The sequence below is a fragment of the Orycteropus afer genome, unplaced genomic scaffold, assembly GCF_000298275.1.
Source record: "Orycteropus afer afer isolate SDZICR_OR568_19922 unplaced genomic scaffold, OryAfe1.0 scaffold00016, whole genome shotgun sequence".
NCBI classification, from domain to species: domain Eukaryota; kingdom Metazoa; phylum Chordata; class Mammalia; order Tubulidentata; family Orycteropodidae; genus Orycteropus; species Orycteropus afer.
The window spans coordinates 20,571,368-20,592,558 of record NW_006921603.1 but is presented as its reverse complement, the minus strand read 5'-3'; the positions used below and the strand labels follow the sequence as shown (position 1 = coordinate 20,592,558).

The 21,191-nt window shown below is 41.1% G+C and overlaps 1 protein-coding gene across 1 annotated transcript in view; it reads right to left on the bottom strand.

Moving 5' to 3' along the window:
- The window catches only part of IL12RB2 (interleukin 12 receptor subunit beta 2), a 97,002-nt gene that overhangs the window by 52,369 nt on the left and 23,442 nt on the right, over window positions 1-21,191 (bottom strand). Inside the window, exon 7 of the mRNA XM_007959344.2 lies at window positions 10,193-10,272. Coding sequence (XP_007957535.1) covers window positions 10,193-10,272 — 80 coding nt within the window. The remainder of the gene's footprint in view (window positions 1-10,192; window positions 10,273-21,191) is intronic.

Genomic DNA, 21,191 nt, shown 5'->3' with positions numbered 1-21,191 from the left:
GTGGCATAGTGGGTAAGGCATTTGGCTGCTAACCACAAGGCTGGCAGTTCAAACCCACCAGCTGCACCACAGGAGGAAGATGAAGCAATCTACTTCTGTAAAGATTTATAGCCTTGGGAATCCAATGTGGGTTGCTGTGTGTAGAAATCGACTCAATTGTAGTGGGTTTGATTTCTTGTTTTTATATTGCAGAAGAACTGGGTTTCATTTTGTCTAATGCTTTCCAGGTAATGCCCCACAGGGAAAGCCGCCACCCTCATGTCAGTGGAGGCCTGTGGGCTGCTGTGATGCTGAACAGGTTTTGGTGGAGCTTCTAGACTAAGACAGACTAGGAAGAAAAGCCTAGCAATCTACTCCAGAAAATAAGCCAGTGAAAACCCTCTGAATGAATCATGATGATCCTGCCTGTAACCAATCAGGGGGATGTGAAGGATCAGGCAGCATTTTGTTCAGTTGTGCACGGGGTCACCATGAGTTGGGAGTCAATTTGACAGCAGCTAAGAACAGCCACCATCATCATGATTTCAGAACCCATGACTACCTTCAGTCTAAAGTGAAGGAGTGGACTCAAAGGACAGTTCTCAGTTGGAAATTTAAAAAATCCCTATATTGAAATTTACTGCTTGTGGTAGTTAAGGTTATGTGTTAACTTGGCTGAGCATGGTTGAGTGGCTGGGCAGCTGGATATAGTATTCTCCATGATGAGACTGTTAATCAACTCCATGGCCAAATCTACTGTGAGCAGCTGAGTAGCTGCCTTAGGGATGTTCTCTGCTTCTAGTGTATAAGAAGCAACTTTGAGGAAGGTCTCTAACTTTTGGCATGCTTGAATCATGCACATAGCTGAGTCTTCATTTAATAGCTTGCCATGTTTCCTGCCAATCTTGGGACTGTCTCTGGACTTGAACTAGTGGCCTGACATGTTGCTTAGTAATATTGGGACTGTGCCATTTTATTTGTTGACCTTGGGTTTGTCAGCCTCAGCAGCTAGCAGCTACCTGAGTGAAGAAAGCCTCCAGCTTCACTGGGGTGGGAGGAAGAGGCAGAGCTGAAGCCCAAGGTTGAGGGGGTTTCATCCAGCCCATAGAGCCTGGCACTTTGAACTCAGACTTCTAGGCTCCAAAATTGTAAAAGTATAAACTCCTGTTTGTTAAAGTCATCTCATCTGTGGTATAATTCCTGTCACAGCAGCATTAGATAACCAAAACATTGCTTATGAATCTATTGTCCTTTAGCCTGTTAGTTCATCTCTGCAACTTCAGTGCCATGAACAATTATTTAATTTGTTAATCACTTTCCATGACTATCTCAATCTTCACAGCAATCTCATATAGTATATATTATCTATGCTTTACTTATGAGGTGAGTAGAGCACAGAGAAGTGCCTTGCTCATGAACACACAGCTGGAAGCTGAATCCAGGTAGTGTAATTCTCTCTGGATGATGAACTCTTAACCACGGTACCATATTGGCACTTAGTAGATACTTCCAGGTATTTTGTTATACTAGATACTAGATGATTTAATTAATAGTCATACTTCATACTCTGCCATAATAATGTTTAGCTTGTTTCATGGCTAGAAAAAGCAGCAAAATAACAAAAACTTGTGAGAGTAAAAATTTTACTCCCCCTCCATCTCTGCTTCTTATCTCATATTAACCCTTTATTACCTACACTCTTACCTTTGTCACTGGCCATGTTCTGTGATAGCCAACTGAAAATTCCCTACATTTCAGCTAAAATATATATGTGTGTGGGTGTGTGTGTGTGACTAATAAGCAAGGGGGAGCTCTGGTGGTGTAGTGCCTAAGGTATCTGACTGCTAACCAGAAGGCTGGCAGTTCAAACCCACCAGCCACCCGTTGGAAGGAAGGTTGGGCAATCTACTTCTGTAGTGATACCACCTCAGAAACCCAAGGAGGGGTCACTATGAGTTGGATCTGACTGGATGGCAGTGAGTTTTTTTTTTTTTTAGTAAGCAAGTGTGATAGTTGGAGCTGTGTATCAACTTGGCTGGACCACAATTCTGTGTGGTTTAAGCAATTGTGATGTGGGTTGTTCCAATGAGGGGATCAGATGTATATGTTTTGAGCAGCCAATCCATTGAAAGGGAGTTTCCCTAGGGGTGTGGCCTGCTTCTGGTATAATTATGGACATCCTGGGAAAAAAGACATTCTTCTGTGGATTGGGATTCTATTGTGCTGTCTACAACTGTCCATGAGCAAACAATCCACCATTTGGCCTGGAGATCTTGAATTCATCATTCATTGGAGTCAACAGCCAGTATGTTGCCTGCTAACCTTAAGCTCCTCAGCCCCTGCAGTTGTATGAGTCAGGAAAAGCCTCCAGATTGATGTTTGATCCAAGAACTTGGTACTTGCCAGCTTCTATAAGTGTGTGGGGAGCTCTGGTGGCATAGTGGCTAAGGCACTTGACTGCTAACCAGAAGGCTGGTGGTTCAAACCCACCAGCCTCTCCTCAGAAGGAAGATGGAGCAATCTACTTCTGTAGTGATACTGCCTCGGTAACCCAAGGAGGGGTCGCTATGAGTCAGGTCTGACTCGACAGCACATAACAACAACAACAATAAGTGTGTGAGCCATTTTCCTAAGATAAATTTCTCTTTCTCTCTCTCTCTCTATATATTAAGCTTTACTGGTTTTGTTCCTCTAGAGAACCCAGTCTAACACAACAAGGGAGGGCAAACATTCTTTTTTACAATACCCTCAGAAATTCTGGGCCAGCCAGTAGTGGGGCAAGAGTTGGGAAAAAGCAAGAGATAGAGGTGAATATTCCAACTGCAACAAAACAATAGAAAATTTATCATCTCCTGCTTTGAATTAAAATATAGATTCTGAGGTTCTCCCTTTCAACTGGATATTTCCAATCACAGTAGAAGGGCCTCAGGGTCCTGGCAGCCAGTCCTCCCTGGGAATTTACCATAGAGCTTTGACAACATTGATATAAACCAGGTTACAAACCATCCTTCACTTTTGCCAGATCGTCTTCATATGAGGAGGCCAAAGAATTCATCGTTTCAACAGCACCATGTGACATAGTTTGAAATAGTCCCCATTTGAAAATGGAGAGAAAATTCAGGGCAAACAGTAAAGGTGCTGAATGAGCTGCCCCCAAGAGCAGTGGTTCTCTGTGCCTGTGCTCTGTCCTCTATGGAGAAGCTTGGTGAAGGGAGCTTGTTATTTTCCCTTTCCTCTTCTGTGGTTTGAGGGTTGTTGTTGTTGTTGTTGTTATGTGCCATCGAGTCGGCCCCAACTCATAGTGACCCCTCCTTGGGTTTCCGCGGCAGTATCACTACGGAAGTAGGATTGCCCAACCTTCCTTCCGAGGAGTGGCTGCTGGGTTAGAACCGCCAGCCGTCTGGTTAGCAGGCAAGTGTCTTAGCCACTATGCTACCAGAGCTATTTATAAAAGTGGGTTATCTCATTTAATAAATAAATAAGTCAGTTGCCACTGAGTTGCCTCTCATTCGTGGTGACCCCATGTGTGTCAGAGTAGAGCTGTGATCCATGGGTTTTCAATGGATGATTTTTCTGGCAGTAGATTGCCCAGCTTTTCTTCCATGGTGCCTCTGGGTGGATTGAACCACTAACCTTCCTGTTGGCAGCTGAGCATCTCAACCATTTGCAGCATCTGGGAGTGTCTACTAAGTGCCAATATGGTATAGTGGTTAAGAGTTCACCATCCAGAGAGAGCTGTGCTACCTGGATTCAGCTCCCAGCTGTGTGTTCATAAGCAAGGTCCTTAACCTCTCTGTACTTCACTCACCTCACAAGTAAAGTGCAGACACTAATATCTAATCTAATCTATGAATAAAAAGCAGGAAATCTTCTTTTTCCCTATTTTTGGAAACAAGAGTTTTCTTAACACTCTTCTTTACCGCTTGTCTAGGCACTTGAGCTCTGTGGTCCAATATGCGAGCCACTTGCTACAAGAGGCTACCGAGCCCTTGAAATGCAGCTAGTCCGAACTGACTTGTGCTCTGAGTGTAAAACACACAACAGTTTTTCTTAGTAGGAAAAAGAGAATGTAAAATATCTTACTAATAATTTTAAAATATTGATTATGTATTGAAATGATCATATTCTGGCTATATTGGATTCAATAAAATATATGATTAAAGTAAATTTTGCCTATTTCCTTTTACTTTTTATTCATGTATTTATTTTTCTTTTTTTTTTTTTTTTAATGTGGTGACTACAAAATTTACAATTACACATGTGGCTCATATATTTCTGTGGGACAGTGAGGGCCTCCTGTTAAACGCTCCTGCCATCTTTGTCCTGGCTAACTGTTCTTCGAGAATCAGCCCAGTCTTACCTACTGAGAGGACCCTCTCAGACTCATTGCCCTTCCCCTCTCTGTTGGGCGATCCTGACCTTCATTCTCCCAGCACTTTGCACTCATCCTCAATGCCTCAAGCACTCTCATTATCCTGCTCCTCTTCTGTCCTTCCCACTGGACTGTGAGCTCCCCGACGGGAGGGCAGGATGTGTCTTGTCCATGTCCATGTCTCTGACATGCAGCACAGTGTCTAGCACTACAGAGGTGCTTAAAAATATTTGCTTGAACAGGTTTGCTGGCCCGATGGAGCCTGGTGGAACCACTGAGACTATGGCCCCTTGCTGCCCTTCAGGTCTGGAATTGAATGCACATCTGTGGCTTCCAGCCAAGCAATAGACAGGCATACTAGTTGAGCATTTACCTGAGGTAGATACACTCCTTGGAGAGAGCAAGAGAGAAAGAAGGGCTACTCAGGCACAGGGAGATAGCTCAGGGGGCAGGAGTGCATGGAGAGATGGACACAGGGAAGCAGTAGCTTTCAGGAGCAAGTGGGAGAGGAGATGTTGCATTGTGCTAAATTGTGGTCAATGTCATGAGACAAAGTGTATGTGATCTTCTGTATAGAAAGTGTATTTGCTCTGTAAATTTTCACCCGGATCACAATATACATATATAGGAGCTCTGGTAGCATAGTGCATGAGGCACTTGACTGCTAACCAGAACGCTGGCGGTTCAAATCCACCAGCCACCCCAAATCCACCAGCCACTCCTCGGAAGGAAGATGGGGCAATCTACTTCCGTAGTGATACTGCCTCAGAAACACAAGGAGGGGTCGCTATGAGTCGGGTCCGACTCGAGGGCACATAACAAAACAACAACTATATATATATATATATATATTTGCTTGGAAGAATGAATGACTAAATAAATAAATGAGTGAATTCAGCTTGATATGTACACAGGTCAATTCTCCAGACCCATGACCACAGCTATAATTTCAGGAAGTTTGTGACTTGCCATGATCAAAGTAGTGAGAGGACTAAAGAAATCAACAGAGGAAATCAAAAAGGTTAGTGGGACATTGATCAGTTGTCTTATCTTTTTCATATGTTGTCCATATATTCAGGGTGATTGTCTTCATAAAAGATACACACTGTATTAACCAGCAGGAAAGCTGAATCATGGATTGAATTGCTTAATCAAAGCAAGGGAAACAACATAGAGTTTTGCACTGAAGGAGGTGATGGAGGGAATTGGAGGAAGCAAATTGTTAAAAAGCCCCCAACCATGAAGGGGTTTGCATAACACTGGCTGTTTCTGATAAAGCAACATGTTCTACTTGGGGAAGAGTTGCTTTGTTATTATAGTTGTTGTTTAAATAGTACCCAGTGTTTTTGTTTTAGTTCTAAGACTAAGTTGTTTGGCTTCAACACATTTTTTTTTTTTTCCTTAAAAATAGTACAGGATATTTTTGAGGAAATGGAGCTTTCAGAGGAGAATCCAAGGTGTGGGAAAATGAGTAACTACATAGGAACCATGGCAACAAAGCAAAGGGCTCCTTCACTCTCAACACACTCACATGCATACATACTCACACTCCTGCATATTCACCTTAATACACACATATGTTCACACACCTTCCACAATCACTTCCACATTCACTCACACCCCTCACACTCACTCACATACACAACTCAAACTTATACGCACTCAGTCATACACACACACGTCCATATTCACACATACTTACACTCATATGCACTCACACTCATACAGTTCAACCCACATACATGCTCACACACACCCCTCACACATACATACACTTACATGCATAAACACCCCACAGTCTCACACACACACACCCTTCTCCCTCACATGCAGTCATTCCCCTCTCACTCAGATACATAACTCTCTCACACACACATACTCCCACATATTACACCACACATACACACAGAAGCTGTACCCACCCATTCACCATCAAGTTCTCCTCTAATGTAAACATCCTCTAAAAGTGAAAGGGCACCTCACCTTTCCCCAGATACAAGAGAAGTGTGCTCTCGCTTTGCTCAAAGGCTAAGTGGGTTATAGTTGGGGTTTCCTTTGGTGCCAAGACCTGAAATTTCCCTCCCTTTAGTGGCTGGGTGTCCTTCTCACCTGGTTTCCCCTTATTGCTCAAAGGAAAAAAAAAAATCAACAAAAAACTGCCACATGCACACTTGCTTCCTTTCCCCAGTGAGATGTGATCTGAGTTGCACAACAAAACACGGATCTAAATATCTAGTCTGACATTTCAATGAGCCCCTTGTGCCGCTCACTGCACCACCCCTTCGAATCCCCCAGGCCTGCCAAGGAGTGGCAGCAGGTTCTACATTCTGAGGAGTGGGATAGGCGGTGTTCAAAACAGAGGCAGCAGTGAATCAGCCCCAGAAACACCCCACCAACAAATGACATGTTACCTGAAATTTCCTTAATGGAATCACTTCACCTTTCTAGACCTCAGTTTCAATGGCTGTAAAATGAGGGGTGGAACTGGATTCCAATTAACGTCCCTTTCACTCTGGTCGTCTGTGATTCCATTACCCAAAGCAGGACTGCTCATCTCAGTAACTCCAGTCTGTTTTCATCCCTACTCCCTAGGGAGTATCCCATTTAAAGCCACTGAAACAGCCCAGATTTGACAGAACAGGACTTAGTCCTTTAACTGCCTGGTAAAATTTAAGAGTGGGACCAGAATTTCTTAAGTGTCCTGTCTGGCTGGAGAACCACTGGGCGTTTTGAAGTTGCCCTGTCATGACTACTATCTGGCACCAGGTTGTAGAAACTTCTAGCATTTTCATGTTTTTTTTTCCTTATATGGACTAGTTCTAGTCCAAAACATCCTTCTTGGGCCTACTACTATTCTGGCTCCACAAAAGGAAAGATTTTCTAATGATAAGAGATGTCCGGGAACTCTGGTAGCACAGTGCCTAAGGCACTTAACCGCTAACCAGAAGGCTGGCAGTTCAAACTCACCAGCCACTCCTTGGAAGAGAGATAGGGCAATCTACTTCTGTTGTGATACTGCCTCAGAAACCCAAGATGGGTTCACTATGAGTAGGGTCCGACTCGATGGCACATAACAACAACAACAAGAGATGTCCAAGCACATCATGGGCTGCCTACAAAGTAGGATCTCACTGTTCCAGAAGGTCCCATTAGAGACATCTGTCTGTCCTGTCTGTCTGGCTAGAGCAGGAATGTCTAAGATGAGAGGAAAGATGAGTTACTGTTGTTGTTAGCTGCTGTTGAGTCAGTCCTGGTCTCACGGAGATCAACGCACAACTGAACAAAATGGTGTAGTGCCATCCCCAGGATCAATTGTGCATTAGATCAAGGGTGAACTGGAAGAACAATTAAACCCAACCAAAACCAAACCAGCTTCCACTGATTCCAACTCATGGCAACCCCATGTGTTGCAGAGTAGAACTGTGCTCCATAGGGTTTCCCATGGCTATGAACTTTCAGAAGCAGATTGCAAAGCCTTTCTTCCAAGGTACCTCTGGGTGGTACCAACCTTTCAGTTAGTAGTCAAGTTCTTAACCAATTGTTTCACCCAGGATGCCGGAAGAATGTTAACATCCTTTCTAATTCCACCATCTCATTTTAGAACATGAGGCTTGAAGACTAAGATCAAAATGAGCAGGAGAGAATAATTTGCATATGCAAGTTTGCTAAGCATTACCTGTGGCTAACAAGATTTCACTCTGATACTAAGAGCTCTGGTAGCATAGTGGCTAAAGGCACTTGACTGCTAACCAGAAGGCTGGTGGTTCAAACCCACTAGCCACTCCTTGGAAGGAAGGTTGGGCAATCCTACTTCCGTAGTGATACTGCCTCGGAAACCCAAGGAGGGGTCGCTATGAGTCAGGGCTGACTCGACGGTTCATAACAACTAGTTTCAGAGTGATCATGCTTTTATAAACTCTGCTACAATGAGAAGCACCATCTGGCATGGAACTGGGCTTTTATTTTATTATTAAGATAAAGATACATGATGCATTAGCCATTTAATTTTACCTTGGTGTCCCTAGTGATTTTCTGTTTGTGTCCTCTCATTTACTGATCTCCACATAGTCTAGTCAGCTATGCAAATCATCACCCTCATTCAGCTGAGAGAAATTCTTGGGTAGAACGGGTGAAATAAGACTAAAGCAACATATCTTCTAGATTACTGTGGAGGGCATTTTGGAGGGAAGGATCATTACGGGAGAGGAATTTTGGTTTTAGTCAGTTGATTTTTTGTGAAAATGACAACCAAGAACCAGTAATTGAGCTGGGCTCTTCTATAATGTTCACAAATTATGGTTACTCTCAATGTCTTGCTGTAAGAATTGTCTTCCCATTAAATGTGGCTTTATTTTGAAATAGATTTTGAGCTGTAGTTTTAGTTTCAAAGAGAAGAGCTTGATTATGACTCACCAAGTTATTTATAGTAAGTCTCCCTTTATACCCCACATTTTGTATGTGTGTGAAAGAGACAGAGAGGGACAGAGGAAGCAAGAGTTCATTTCTTAAAACCAAAGAAGACTGCAATTACAAACAACCATCATGCTAACCCATCAGTGGACTTTATAGTTCTTACTCTGATTCTTCTAATTTGATGCTCATCAAATTCACAATTCCAAAACTATTTATCTCACCTTATGGAAGAGGTGTAATGAAAGGGATGCGGGCTGGGGGAAATAAAAAAGAGTACAGCTCACCCCAAAACTTCTTAAGAATTTTTCAATCATTGGTTCCATTCAAACAGTATTTTCTTTCAACAAAGATGAGTCAGGTTGTGGCTGAAAGAGTTCTAGGTGGGGTCTTAGTCTCAGCCCTGCCACTTTGGGGCTGGATGACTAAGGGCAAGTAGTCACTCTGTCTGATGCCCATTAATTTTTTTGTTTTAAATCTATGTGGGGATACTAGCACCAACCTCACAGGGCTTTTGTGGGCAGTCAATGAAATGACAATGCCCGCTTTCAGTACTTTGTAAAACTTTCACATTCTGTCACAATGTTAGACCTCATTGTTTTCTGGAAGACTGTTCAATTTGCTAGGACTTTATTACTATTCCTAAGATAAGATGGCTTTCTATACCTATTAGTTTCTAATATTAACTGTATTCCAGAATCCCTGGGTGGTGCAAATGGTTAACATACTAAGCTGTTAACCAAAATGTTGGCAGTTTGAATCCACCCAGAGGTACCTCACAGGAAGTCTGACAATCCACTTCTGAGAAAATCAGCCGCTGAAAACCCTATGAATCACAATTCTATTCTAACATATATACATGGGGTCACCATGAGCCAAGATTACATAACTGAAACTGGCATTTAATTAGTTATTCTAGTGTAAGAAGTCTTCCTTTCCATCCTCTCCCCTTTCAGTGATTATGGAAAATACATTCCTAAATATCCATATCCACAGCTCCCCATTGTTTATTTCCTAAGCAGGGACTAAGTCAGGTGGAAGAGTCACTGCTGGGCATATATTGTATGGAGGAGAGATGGCAGTGAGCAGAGAGTCAGAACAGAGAAGAGGCTCAAGAGATGGTGTAGTTGGGGTCAGAGGTGGGAACGCCTGGGGATGGAAAGGGACCTTGATTGATTGGAAGTGGGACAAGAAAAGGATGAGACTGGGCACAGGAGAGAACATGGTCAGAGCTCTCATCCTTATCTGTCAAAGGCAGATGGCACTAAGCCAAGTATCATGAGGATATGTCTGAGAAGATGAGCTCCAACCAAGTCATTGAGGCCTCATTTCAAAGCCACTATGGAAATGGAAGGTCTTTTCTGCTTTGAAACTCATCATTTATTTGACTATATAATACCCTTGAATTTGAAGATGACACTGAAAACTTACCTTCCAGAAAAGAGAAATCTGTTGTCTATTGTAGTCAATGTGCTGTTTCTTGTACCAGACATCTAAAATCCCATCAGGCTCTGTTTTGAAGGAGAAAAAAAAATTTATATGTATATTGGGAGTTCTGATGGCATAGTGCCTAAGGCACTTGACTGTTAATCAGAAGGCTGGCAGTCCAAACCCACCAGCCACTCCTTGGAAGGAAGATTGGGCAATCTACTTCCATAGAGATACCACCTTGGAAACTCAAGGAGCGGTTGCTATGAGTCACAATTGACTTGATGGCTGTGAGTTTGGTTTTATTTATTTTTTTGTATGTGCTGCTCTAATAGAAATACCACAAACACGTGGCTTTAATAAACAGGCATTTATTCTCTTACATTTTTGGATGCTAGAAGTCCAAATTCAAAGTGCCAAGCTCCAGGGGCTGAGCAAAATCCCCTCGACTTTGGGCTTCAGCTCTGCCTCTTGGTCCTGGCCCATTGGAGTTAGAAGTGTCTCTTCACTCAGGCAGCTGCTGGCTGCTGAGGCTAACAAGGTCGACAAAAATGGCACAGTCCCGATATTACCAAACCACACAGCAGGCCATTAGTTCAAGTCCAGAGATAGTTACAAGATTGGCAGGAAACATAACAGGTTGCTAAATGAAGATTTAGTATGGTCCAAGCATGCCAAAAAGCTGGAGACCTTTCTCAAATCCTTTCCCTTCATACTGGAAGCAGACTGCATCTCCAAGGCAGCAACTGAGCTGCTCCAGTAAATTCCACCATGGAGTGGATTACCAATCTCATAATGGGGAATAACTACAACCAGCTGCCCAGTCACTCAAAACCAGGCCCAGCCAAGTTGACACACAACCTTAACTACCACATATATCTACACAGATCAAACCTTTAAAAGTCTACTGATTGATTATTCAGCAAATGAATCTGAGAAAGTAGGATTATAGGACACCTTTAGTTTTTTTGTTTGTGTATATTCCAGTATTTTCCCTTTTTTCCCCTCCCCGCCAAAAAACAAAACAAAATAGTGGAGGAACATAACAGAATGGACATGTATATATTTGACCGTACATATCAGACTAAACAAGGATGGCACAGGACTGAGCATTGTTCCCTTCTGTTGTACATGTTGCACATTTGGTTGCTATGAGTTAGAAATGACTCAGTGGCATCTAACAACAATACCTTAAAAGCAATTTTTTTTGAAAAGTACCTACGTTAATAAAATAACTCAAAGAGATGTGTATGATTATTTCTATTTTATTGGACTGGAGAAAGAATTTGCAATGGAAAAGTAAAGATATAAATCATAATGAAAAATGGTTTTTGATCTTGAAAAAAAATACACTTCTGTATGTTAAACAAAACCTCCTTAAAAAGAGCAAAATATAACAAAAAAGGAAAATAAAATGGCAAACCTTATGTTCATCTCCATTCCTGAACCTATCATGTTGTATGTATTTAGTTTCATTATCATTGGATAATGACCTATTTAAAAGCAAGACTTATCACATTAATCTTAATATTCTGCATACTTATTAGCACAGTACTTGGAATGTATCAGGTTCTCAATAACTGTTAAGTAATGAACAAACAAATACTAATCAGGCAATATTATCTACTTGATGTAGAAACCCAGGCTGAACTGATAGACTAAATGACCAGCAAACTCTAAGACAATGGTCTAGCGTAACCTAACTTAACTTCAGAAAGTCAATCAAACCTACTTGAAAATAAATTTAACAATCAACTCTTGTGTGTGAATATGTGTGTAAGAGTGTGTGAGTGTGCGTGTGTGTGCACACACATGTGTGAAGTAGTTTCCTGCTATAATCGGTTATCTAGGAATCTGGCTCTGGTGGCATAGTGCCTAAGGCATTTGACTGCTAACCAGAGGGCTGGGGGTTCAAACCCACCAGCCACTCCCCAGAAGGAAGGTTGCACAATCTACTTCTGAAGTGATACTGCCTCAGGAAACCCAAGAAGGGATCGCTATGAGTAAGATCTGACTCCACGGCAGTGGGTTTGGTTTCTTTGGAGGAACTCTAAAGACAATTTTATTTGCTCAATGTTTTACACATATATTGTTCAAGGAATGAAATCAAAGTTCATTTCCAAAAAACCAAACCCACTGCTGTCAAATTTAGGTCTGACTCATAAAGACCCCTCCTTGGGTTTCTGAGGCAATATCACTTTAGAAGTAGATTGCCCAACCTTTCTTCCGGGGAGTGGCTGGTGGGTTTGAACTGCCAGCCTTCTGGTTAGCAGTCAGATGCCTTAGGCACTATGCCACCAGAGCTCCCAAAGTTCATTTAGTTAATATTAATTATTGTCATTAAGTCTTCAATATTTATTCTTTGTACACACTTTCTTCTATGATCTTTTTGTCACATCTAGTAATCACTTGGTGGAAGGAAGTTTGGGCAATCTACTTCTGTAGTGATACCACCTTGGAAACACAAGGAAGGGTTGCTATGAGTCGGATCTGACACAATGTCAATGAGTTTGTTTTTTTTGTTTTTGTTTTTGATGACATAGATTCAGAGCTATGTTTATCTCCCCTACACTGTATGGACTCTATTTCTTATCGTGCCATTTAAGATAAGATAATAAGTGGATTTGTAGACCAACGTTCCTTTTTCCTTTTTTCTGACAAAGTACAACTTTTTTTTTTATAAGTTACTTGTATTTGTTTTGATTCACAGCCAGGGATAGAATCAGTACAAACAACTCCTGAAAAGAGACTTCAACAGCACCCCTCTAAGTTCTTAAATAGTGAAACTTAATGTATATTTGAGGTGAGGCTACACTGGGTTTCTTTCTGATGCAGCAAAGTCCTTTTTACCAGATGGAAATTAAGTCCCCCTTGGAGGGAACAGAAGACAAGAAGCCTTCAATACAAGACAAGAAGTCAAGAAGAGGACAAGAGGAAAGGGGAACATGTACTGAGCACACAGTGTGCACAGGTCCTGTGTGGGCCCATTCACAAGTTCTGTTTCATGGCCTCCTCAGGCCTCATGATGCAGCTAAAATGTAGTCATTGAACAGTGAATTCCAGAGCCAGACTCTCTATGGACAAATCCCCACCTGAGACCTTGAGCACATGTTAACCAGTTTCTTCATCTGTTGAATGAGGATGATAACACTACAAATCACATGGAGCTGTTGTGGAAATTTAAATGAATAGATAGCACCTGACACATAGCAAGCAAGCATCAGTAAATTTAGCTGTTGTTATTTTTCTTTATCTGAAAACTGAAATGTACTGAAAAGTACTGAGAAGGTATTGCTCAAGGTCTCAAAATGAACAAGCAGAGTATTCAAGCTTCGGACACAGGTCTGGTTTATCATTTATTTTGCACCAAGTAGTGGTTTGGCCCTGAGCAAGCTTATGATTTCTCCACAGAGTGCTTCCACCCACCATCATGTGTGCCTCCTTCTTGTTCTAGTCTCTTCCTTTGTCACTTCCTCTTCCTGCCTCTCTCATCTACTGTTCTGTTTTTTCTACACACTCACTTCCTTTCCTTCCTAAAGCCTTCTTTTCTTTCCCCTGCCTTCCCACCAGTGGTAGATTTATTCTTGCATTAAAGACCTAAGAGTAAAGAAACGTTTATATAAGACATTCTGAAAATGCTCCCAACCCTCCAGGATTATGAAGAATGACCCACACAAATCAAGGTAGTGACTTCTGCTGGTCCAGAGGGAAAATTGAAAAAAAAAAAAAAATCCCCAAACAGAACAAAAAACCCACAAGCAATAGATGGGAAAAGGGACCTGGCATTTATTAACCACCTACTATGTCCCTGAGTGGCAAAAATGGTTAAGTGCTCCATTACTTGCCAAAATGTTTTTGGCTTCAATCCAACCAGATGTGCCTTGGAAGACAGGCATGCTATTTTTTTCCGAAAGGTGACAGCCTTGGAAACCCCGTGGAATAGTTCTACCGTACACACTTGGGGTTGCCATGAGTTGGAATTGACTTGATGACAACTAACAGCAAAAACAACTGTGCCCGTCAACAACAAGCACTTGGTAGCTTTATCCCATTTAATCTGCAGACAACGCAGCAGCACAGTTGATTACTCCTGTTTTACAGCTGAGGGCAAGAAGACTGCCAAAGGTTAAATTTATTCTTTATGAAAGGCTTACAGGTGGTAAACAGCAGAGCTGAGTGCTGAGCCCAGGTTTTGCTGCCTTCCAAGACCCTGCTCTTCCCATTAAAACAAAAAAAACCAAACCTGTTACTGCTGAGTAGATTCCTATTCATTGAGACCCTACAGGACAGAGGAGACTGCCCCACAGGGTTTCCAAGGCTGTAATCTTTGCAGCAGCAGACTGCAGCATCTTCCTCCCATGGAGTGGCTGGCAGGTTTGAACTGCAGACCTTTAGATTAGCTGCTGAGCACTTAACCACCGCACCACCACAGTTTCTTTCTCTTCCCACTACAGTTCACTATATTGAGCAAAGGGCTAAACACTTCACAAACCAGATATCAGACAATGAATATGTAATTAGGGTTTGGAAACTTGGGTGTGCTCAGTCTTAAAGCCAGGTAACTTGTTTCGTAGCATTAAATGTCTTCAGTGAATTACATTTTGGTAAGAAATTTAAGGGGAACACTTCTTGCCTCATTAAAAACCCACAATCTAGAAGATCATTAGGGAGCTAAAAATGGATTCTAGAACCTTAATTTCTTCAAAGGATAAATTACAAGTGAAACTTAAATTTCAATGGTGCCCACCTACAGTGCAAGTCTACTGGGAAACAAGTCATTAATTGCATCCGTATGGGTTTCAAAGTGTAAGATTTCATGACAGGGGATGTCAAACCACTACTGCTTAAAGCATCATTAGGACTCAAATTGAAGAGAAACCTTAACCCTTAACCTCAGTGTTATCTACCAAAAGACAAATATAACTATTATCATGGGTAAGTGAGAAAGAGAAAGTCAAAGGCCAATATGTTCAAAACAAAAGAGTACAAAATGTTTAAAAATACAAACATGAGAAATGAAAGGTCTCTCAAGCGTTAAAGAGGAAGAAGCCACCAATACGAAAAAAGTGATTCTCATTTAAGCAAGAGATTGGCCTAACTAACCATGAGGGTTCTTTCAACTCTAAAATTCTGAGAGTCTAAGATTCTATGAAACAGTCTGTGTGCTAAACAACTCCCTTACTTCTCTGTTATTATTTTATTGGACTTTTCAGCAGCATTTGGCACAGTTGACTACTCGCTCGATCTTTTTTTAGAAACACAACTTTTTAACGTCCAGATCACAAGTGAAAGGGTGTCCTCTGATTGAAGCAGAGATGTTTCATCTGTGCTAAAATCAACAGAAGCATGATGTTGGAGTGTTGATGGGAAAAAGCAAGTTACAGAAGATTATATATAGCATGCAATTTTGACACAGCTCAAAAACAAGCAGGACTAAACATTGTTTAGAGATACATTTGTGAAAACTATGAAAAAGAAACCTATGAGGATGATAAGCACAAAATCTAGAATAGTGATTGCCCCTGAGAAGTCATGACAGGCGTAAGAATGTGTTGGCAAGGGAGGTAGATGGTGCGTTTGTAAGTCTTCATTTTGTTGGGCATATTGTGAATAAGAGAGCATATTGAAGCCTCATTTCAAAGCCACTATGGAAATGGAAGATCTTATTTTTGCCTTGAAACTCATCATTTAAATATATGATTACTTTGAATTTTAAGTTGACACTGAAAATTTACCTTCTAGAAAAGAGGAATCTGGTAGTCTATTGTAGTCAATGTGCTGTTTCATCTACCATTGCTTTATAATAGTAGCTTGAACTAGGACAGTCGTAGTAACAATGGAGAGACGTGAACAGATTTTGAATATCTTTTAGAGAGAGCAAATTGGTCAGATAGGAGAATGGGGAAAAGGAGAAATTAGAGCTGATTTCTAGATTTTTGACTTGAGTAACAGGGAAGAGTGTGGTTCATTTAATGAGATGGGGAGATTAAGCAGAGCATTTTGGAAGCACAATGCTTTGGAAGACAAGTAAAAATTTTAGTTTAGGTTATGCGAAGTTTGGATGGCTGTTGACATCTAAGTGAAAATAGCAAACAAGCAGTTAGAATACAAATTTGAAGTTCTATCCAGAATACATATGGTGTGTGTGTGTGTGTGTGTGTGTGTGTGGTTTTTAGAGCCATGGGCTGGGTGCTGGCCCCTTATAAAAGGAGGCCCAGTGTAGAGCCCTAGGTCATCCATCATCTAGAGATTCATAAGAGGAATATGACTAGCAAAAGAGAGACCAAGCCGATTTGGCCAAAAGGTAGGATTAAAAACCAGAGATGTGCGATTTCATGGAAGTTAAGAAAGTCAAGTACATCAAGAAGAAAATAGCTCCTTCCCCTGCTGCAATGACCTCAGGAAGCCATAAGTTCCAGACTGAAGAAAGCCACCCGAGTCCCTTTGAACTTTGCATTTTATCTTGATGGTGTCTCCTCCTCCAGCAATCTTTCCTTGACCCTCCAAGATAAAATATGAGCCCTTGAGACTGAGGATCTGATTGGTTATCTTTGTGTCCTAGCACCTAGCTTTGTTCCTGAGTCCTCACATGCCATACAGAGAAGTTTTTTCCTCTCAATCATTTCTGTTTGGAGGAATTCATAAAAAGTATTTCTTCTTATTGAGGTGATCACCATCTCGTCAAATGACTGATCCCAGGCATTTACCTCTTCCAGGGCAGGTTTAGGGCTTAGAGGAGACCAAAAGAAGGAGAAAAGAGGACAGGTACTAATACTAGATTGCAAATGTAACATTTTCTAAGGAAAATGTTTGCACAAAGGTCCCTTTAGAAGGGTAAAGAAACATACATTTTCATTTCATTAAGCCTTAGGCAAAAACACATAACTATATCATAAGTATGATGCTTTCAAGGAACCATTGTGGCACGACAGTTAAGTATGTGCCTGCTAACTGAAAGGTTAGTGGTTCAAACCCACATAACAGTTCTGCAGGAGAAAGACCTGGTGATCTGCTCCCTTAAAGGTTACAGCCTAGGAAACATAGGAAACCCGATGAAGCAATTCTACTCTGCCACATGGGGCCATTATGAGTGGGAATTGACTCAATGACACACAACAACAACAACAACATGATGCTGTCAAGTTTAGCTAATTTAAAGGTCAATAAACTATGCCCCACAGGCTAAATGTAGTTTGCAGCTTGCTCTTGTTTTTCACATTTTTAAATTGTTAAATTTTTTTTTTTCATGATGTGAAAATTATATGAAATTAAACTTCCAGGGTCCATTTGTTTGTGTATTATCTATGGCTTTTGTCATGCTACAACATTACATTTTAGTAATTGTGACAGAAACCATAATGGTCTGCAAAGCCTAAAATATTTACTATGTGGTCCTTTGCAGAAAATGTTTGCTGAGTCTGAGCTAAACTGTTATGAAATGGTGCTACACTAAATGGTGAAATGACCTCTAGTATTTAAGTGTTCACATTTAACCTACTTTGTTGTTGTTGTGTGCCGTCGAGTCAGCCCCAACTCATAGCTACCCCTCCTTGGGTTGCCAAGGCAGTATCACTACAGAAGTAGATTGCTCAACCTTCCTTCTGAGGAGTGGCTGGTGGGTTTGAACTGCCAGCCTTCTGGTTAGCAGTCAAGTGCCTTAGGCACTATGCTAACCTACTTAGGCAATATTTAAAAATTCCAAATGAATGAATGAGTGAATGAATTACCTGGCTTCTCAACATAGGATGGGATGGCTGGAGTTGTTAATCTTGCATTTTCTCTCTCTTTGAGGCTATCTTGCCAATCACCTATGCTACCACTACGATGGAAGAAGGCTCTCTTTTAATGCTCTGATCCAAGTATCGCTGTGTAACACTCTTTTTTTTTACTTGTCCATAGTAGAATTGGGGAGCTCTGGTGGTGTAGTGTCAAAGCATTTAACTGGTAACCAGAAGGCTGGCAGTTCAAACCCACCAGCCACTCCTCAGAAGGAAGATTGGGCAATCTACTTCCGTAGTGTAATAGTTGGAGCTGTGTGTCAACTTGGCTGGACCCCAGTTCTGTGTGGTTGTTCCCATGATGGGATCAGATGACTGTGTTCTGAGCGGCCAATCTGCCCAAGAGGAGTTTCCGTAGGGGTGTGGCCTGCTTCCAAGACATCCAGGGATATCCTGGGAAGAGAGACATTCTTTGAGGAATTGGAACCCTGGTGTGCAGACTATAAACTTCCGTGAGTGAGCAGCCCACCGCTCAGCCTGGAGATCTTGGATTCGTCTTTTGTTGGAGTCAACAACCAGAGTACTGCCTGCCAGCCTTGAATTGCTCGGCCCCCTGCGCTTGCAGAAGCTAAGGCTGCCGCCAGCCTGAAGTTTCCTCCAGGGACTTTGGACTTGCCGGCTTCTATATGTTTGTGAGCCATTTTCCTAAGATAAATTTCTCTCTCTCTCTCTCTCTCTCTCTCTCTCTATATATATATATATATACACTTTGTTGGTTTTTGTGTTTCTCTAGAGAAGCCAATCTAACACACGTAGTGCTACTGCCTTGGAAACCAAAGGAGGGGTCACTGTGAGTTGAATCGACCTGACGGCAGTGAGTTTGGTTTATAGTAGAATTGAGCAAAACATTTATGTAAGGCTAAAAAATGGTGAATGAACAGACAGAAACACATAACTAATAAGAGATCTGTGAGGAACAGCTCATTCTTCTGTATTTTGTAGATATAAAATCCTGGTGTTCTAAGTGGCAAGGGATCATCTTTCCCTATCAGCTGAGCATATGCTCAGGCATGCTGGAACACTGTGGAGCCCAAACTCAAGAATGTTTTCTTACTAGAAGCAAAATATAGTAGCTTGCTTCCCAGAATAAGGTCTAGCTTAGATGGATGACTGATTGTGAGATTACCTTCCTAAATACAGGAAAGTGGGTTTTTCCTCCTACACCTCATTTAAAAGCATTTCTCATGGTGAACTATGGCAGGAGTTGAATTTAGTGACACAGGAAAGGGCCATATGAAATCAATATGCCCTTATACTCTGCTGAAACAATATAAATAACTGGGCCCAAGCCATGAGGAGAGATTATGTTCCTCTCAGATTTGAGTAGCAAACATTGCAAGAAAGTTCTATCATAAAATCACTTAGTTTTGGAGAGAACTGAAAAAAGCTTACTATTATTATTATTATTATTATTTTAAATGTCAAGTTACATATGAGTATACACTTAAGGATTAAAAGGAAGAAGTGTTAAAAAAAATTCACACCTTTAGGTTTACATCAGTTGGTATTTCATAAAGAAACTGATGACAGAAACAGCAGTATGAGGTGAAAACCATGCAGTGTAGAGTAAGAAAAAAGAGATCTGACAACAACCCACAGAGAGATCAAACACAAAAAAGGGAGATTCAAATGTTGAAAGGAAACCAAAAGAGCTTGGTAAATGTGGTGTATCTCAGAGTATGGGTTTCTCTCTTTATGAATGTCAGCAAAATTATTCTGAATAAGCCACCTTCCTAGGTTCAATTCATAACTATTCACACAGAGAGATGAGTTGCTGTACTCACTGTTATGATGCTGATGTATTTTATAGGATTTGAGAAAGAAATGGTCCTGTCATGTAGAGTTTTATATATGAGAGATAAACACTTAAAACAAAACAAAACCAACAATATGAAAAACCTTCTACATGTCTTTATATAGGCCGTTATCAAATGTAAGTAAGTGATGAGAATTCACTGGCCCAGAATTTCCCTATTTTACAGTTTAGCCTAATATGATACAACTGAACTATTCCTCAGCCTATTTACTACTTTGGACTTAGACACAAAACACAACCCATTTTTAAGAATTTTACCTGTATCGTGCATCATAAACAAAATATAATTCATGAGGTGTTTTTTTTAAAATATAGTACTTTGGCTATGTGCGATAAATAAGGATAATATTAGTAAGTCTTATAAAAATGACAAGCATTTAAACAGAGAGCAAGTAACTTAATAATTTAAGTGAGTTTATCATAGAAAGAGAGGGAGTAAATTATAATCTGTTGAGTTATTTCACTTTTAAACATTTTTGAAAAATAGAGAAATGTGATTAATACAAGAAGGAAGGAAGAATAGAAGATTATTCTACAACTTATATATTAGATACTATATTTTGCTAATAGGAGCCCTGGTGGCATAATGATTAAGCACTGGCTTGCTAACCAAAAGGTCAGTGGTTCAAACCTACCAGCTGCTTCCATAGGAGAAAGATATGACAGTCTGTTTCCATAAAAATGTACAGCCTTGGGAACCCCGTGGAGCAGTTCTACTCCATCTTAGAGGATCTCTATGAGACAGAATTGACTAGAAAGCAATGAATTTGGTTTGGGTTTGATATTCTGTTAAAAGGCTCTTTTGGTCCTTGTTTGTCCTTGGGATATCATTGATGAGTGTCATCAGTTACTAAAAATCATTAGTGGCTCATAGAAAATGAATATCACCTAATCATGAGTCTAGTTTATATGCACACAAGTCTCACAGAAAAGACTTTAGATTTTCTCACAGTGTTTTGGTCCTGTAGTTCTGCTCTAACAGAAAATACCACAAGTGGGTGGCTTTAACAAACATGGATTCATTCTCTTACAGTTTTGGAGTTTAGAAGTCTGATTTCAAAGTGCCAGCTCTGGGGGCTGGGTGAAGGCCTCTTGACCTTGGGCTTCAGCTCTGCCTCTTGCACCCAGCCCACTGGAGCTGGAGACTTCTCTTAACTCAGGCAGCTGCTGGCTGCTGAGGCTGACAAACCAAGGTCGACGAATTAAATGGCAAAGTCTAAATATTATCAAGCAACATGGCAGGCCACTAGTTCAAGTCCAGAAACAGTCCCAAGATCGGCAGACAACATGGCAGACTGCTGAATGACAACTTGGCCACATACAGGATCCAAGCGTGCCAAAAGCTAGGGACCTTTCTCAAAGCTTCTTCTTATTTGCTGGAAGCAGACTACATTCCTAAGGCTACTCA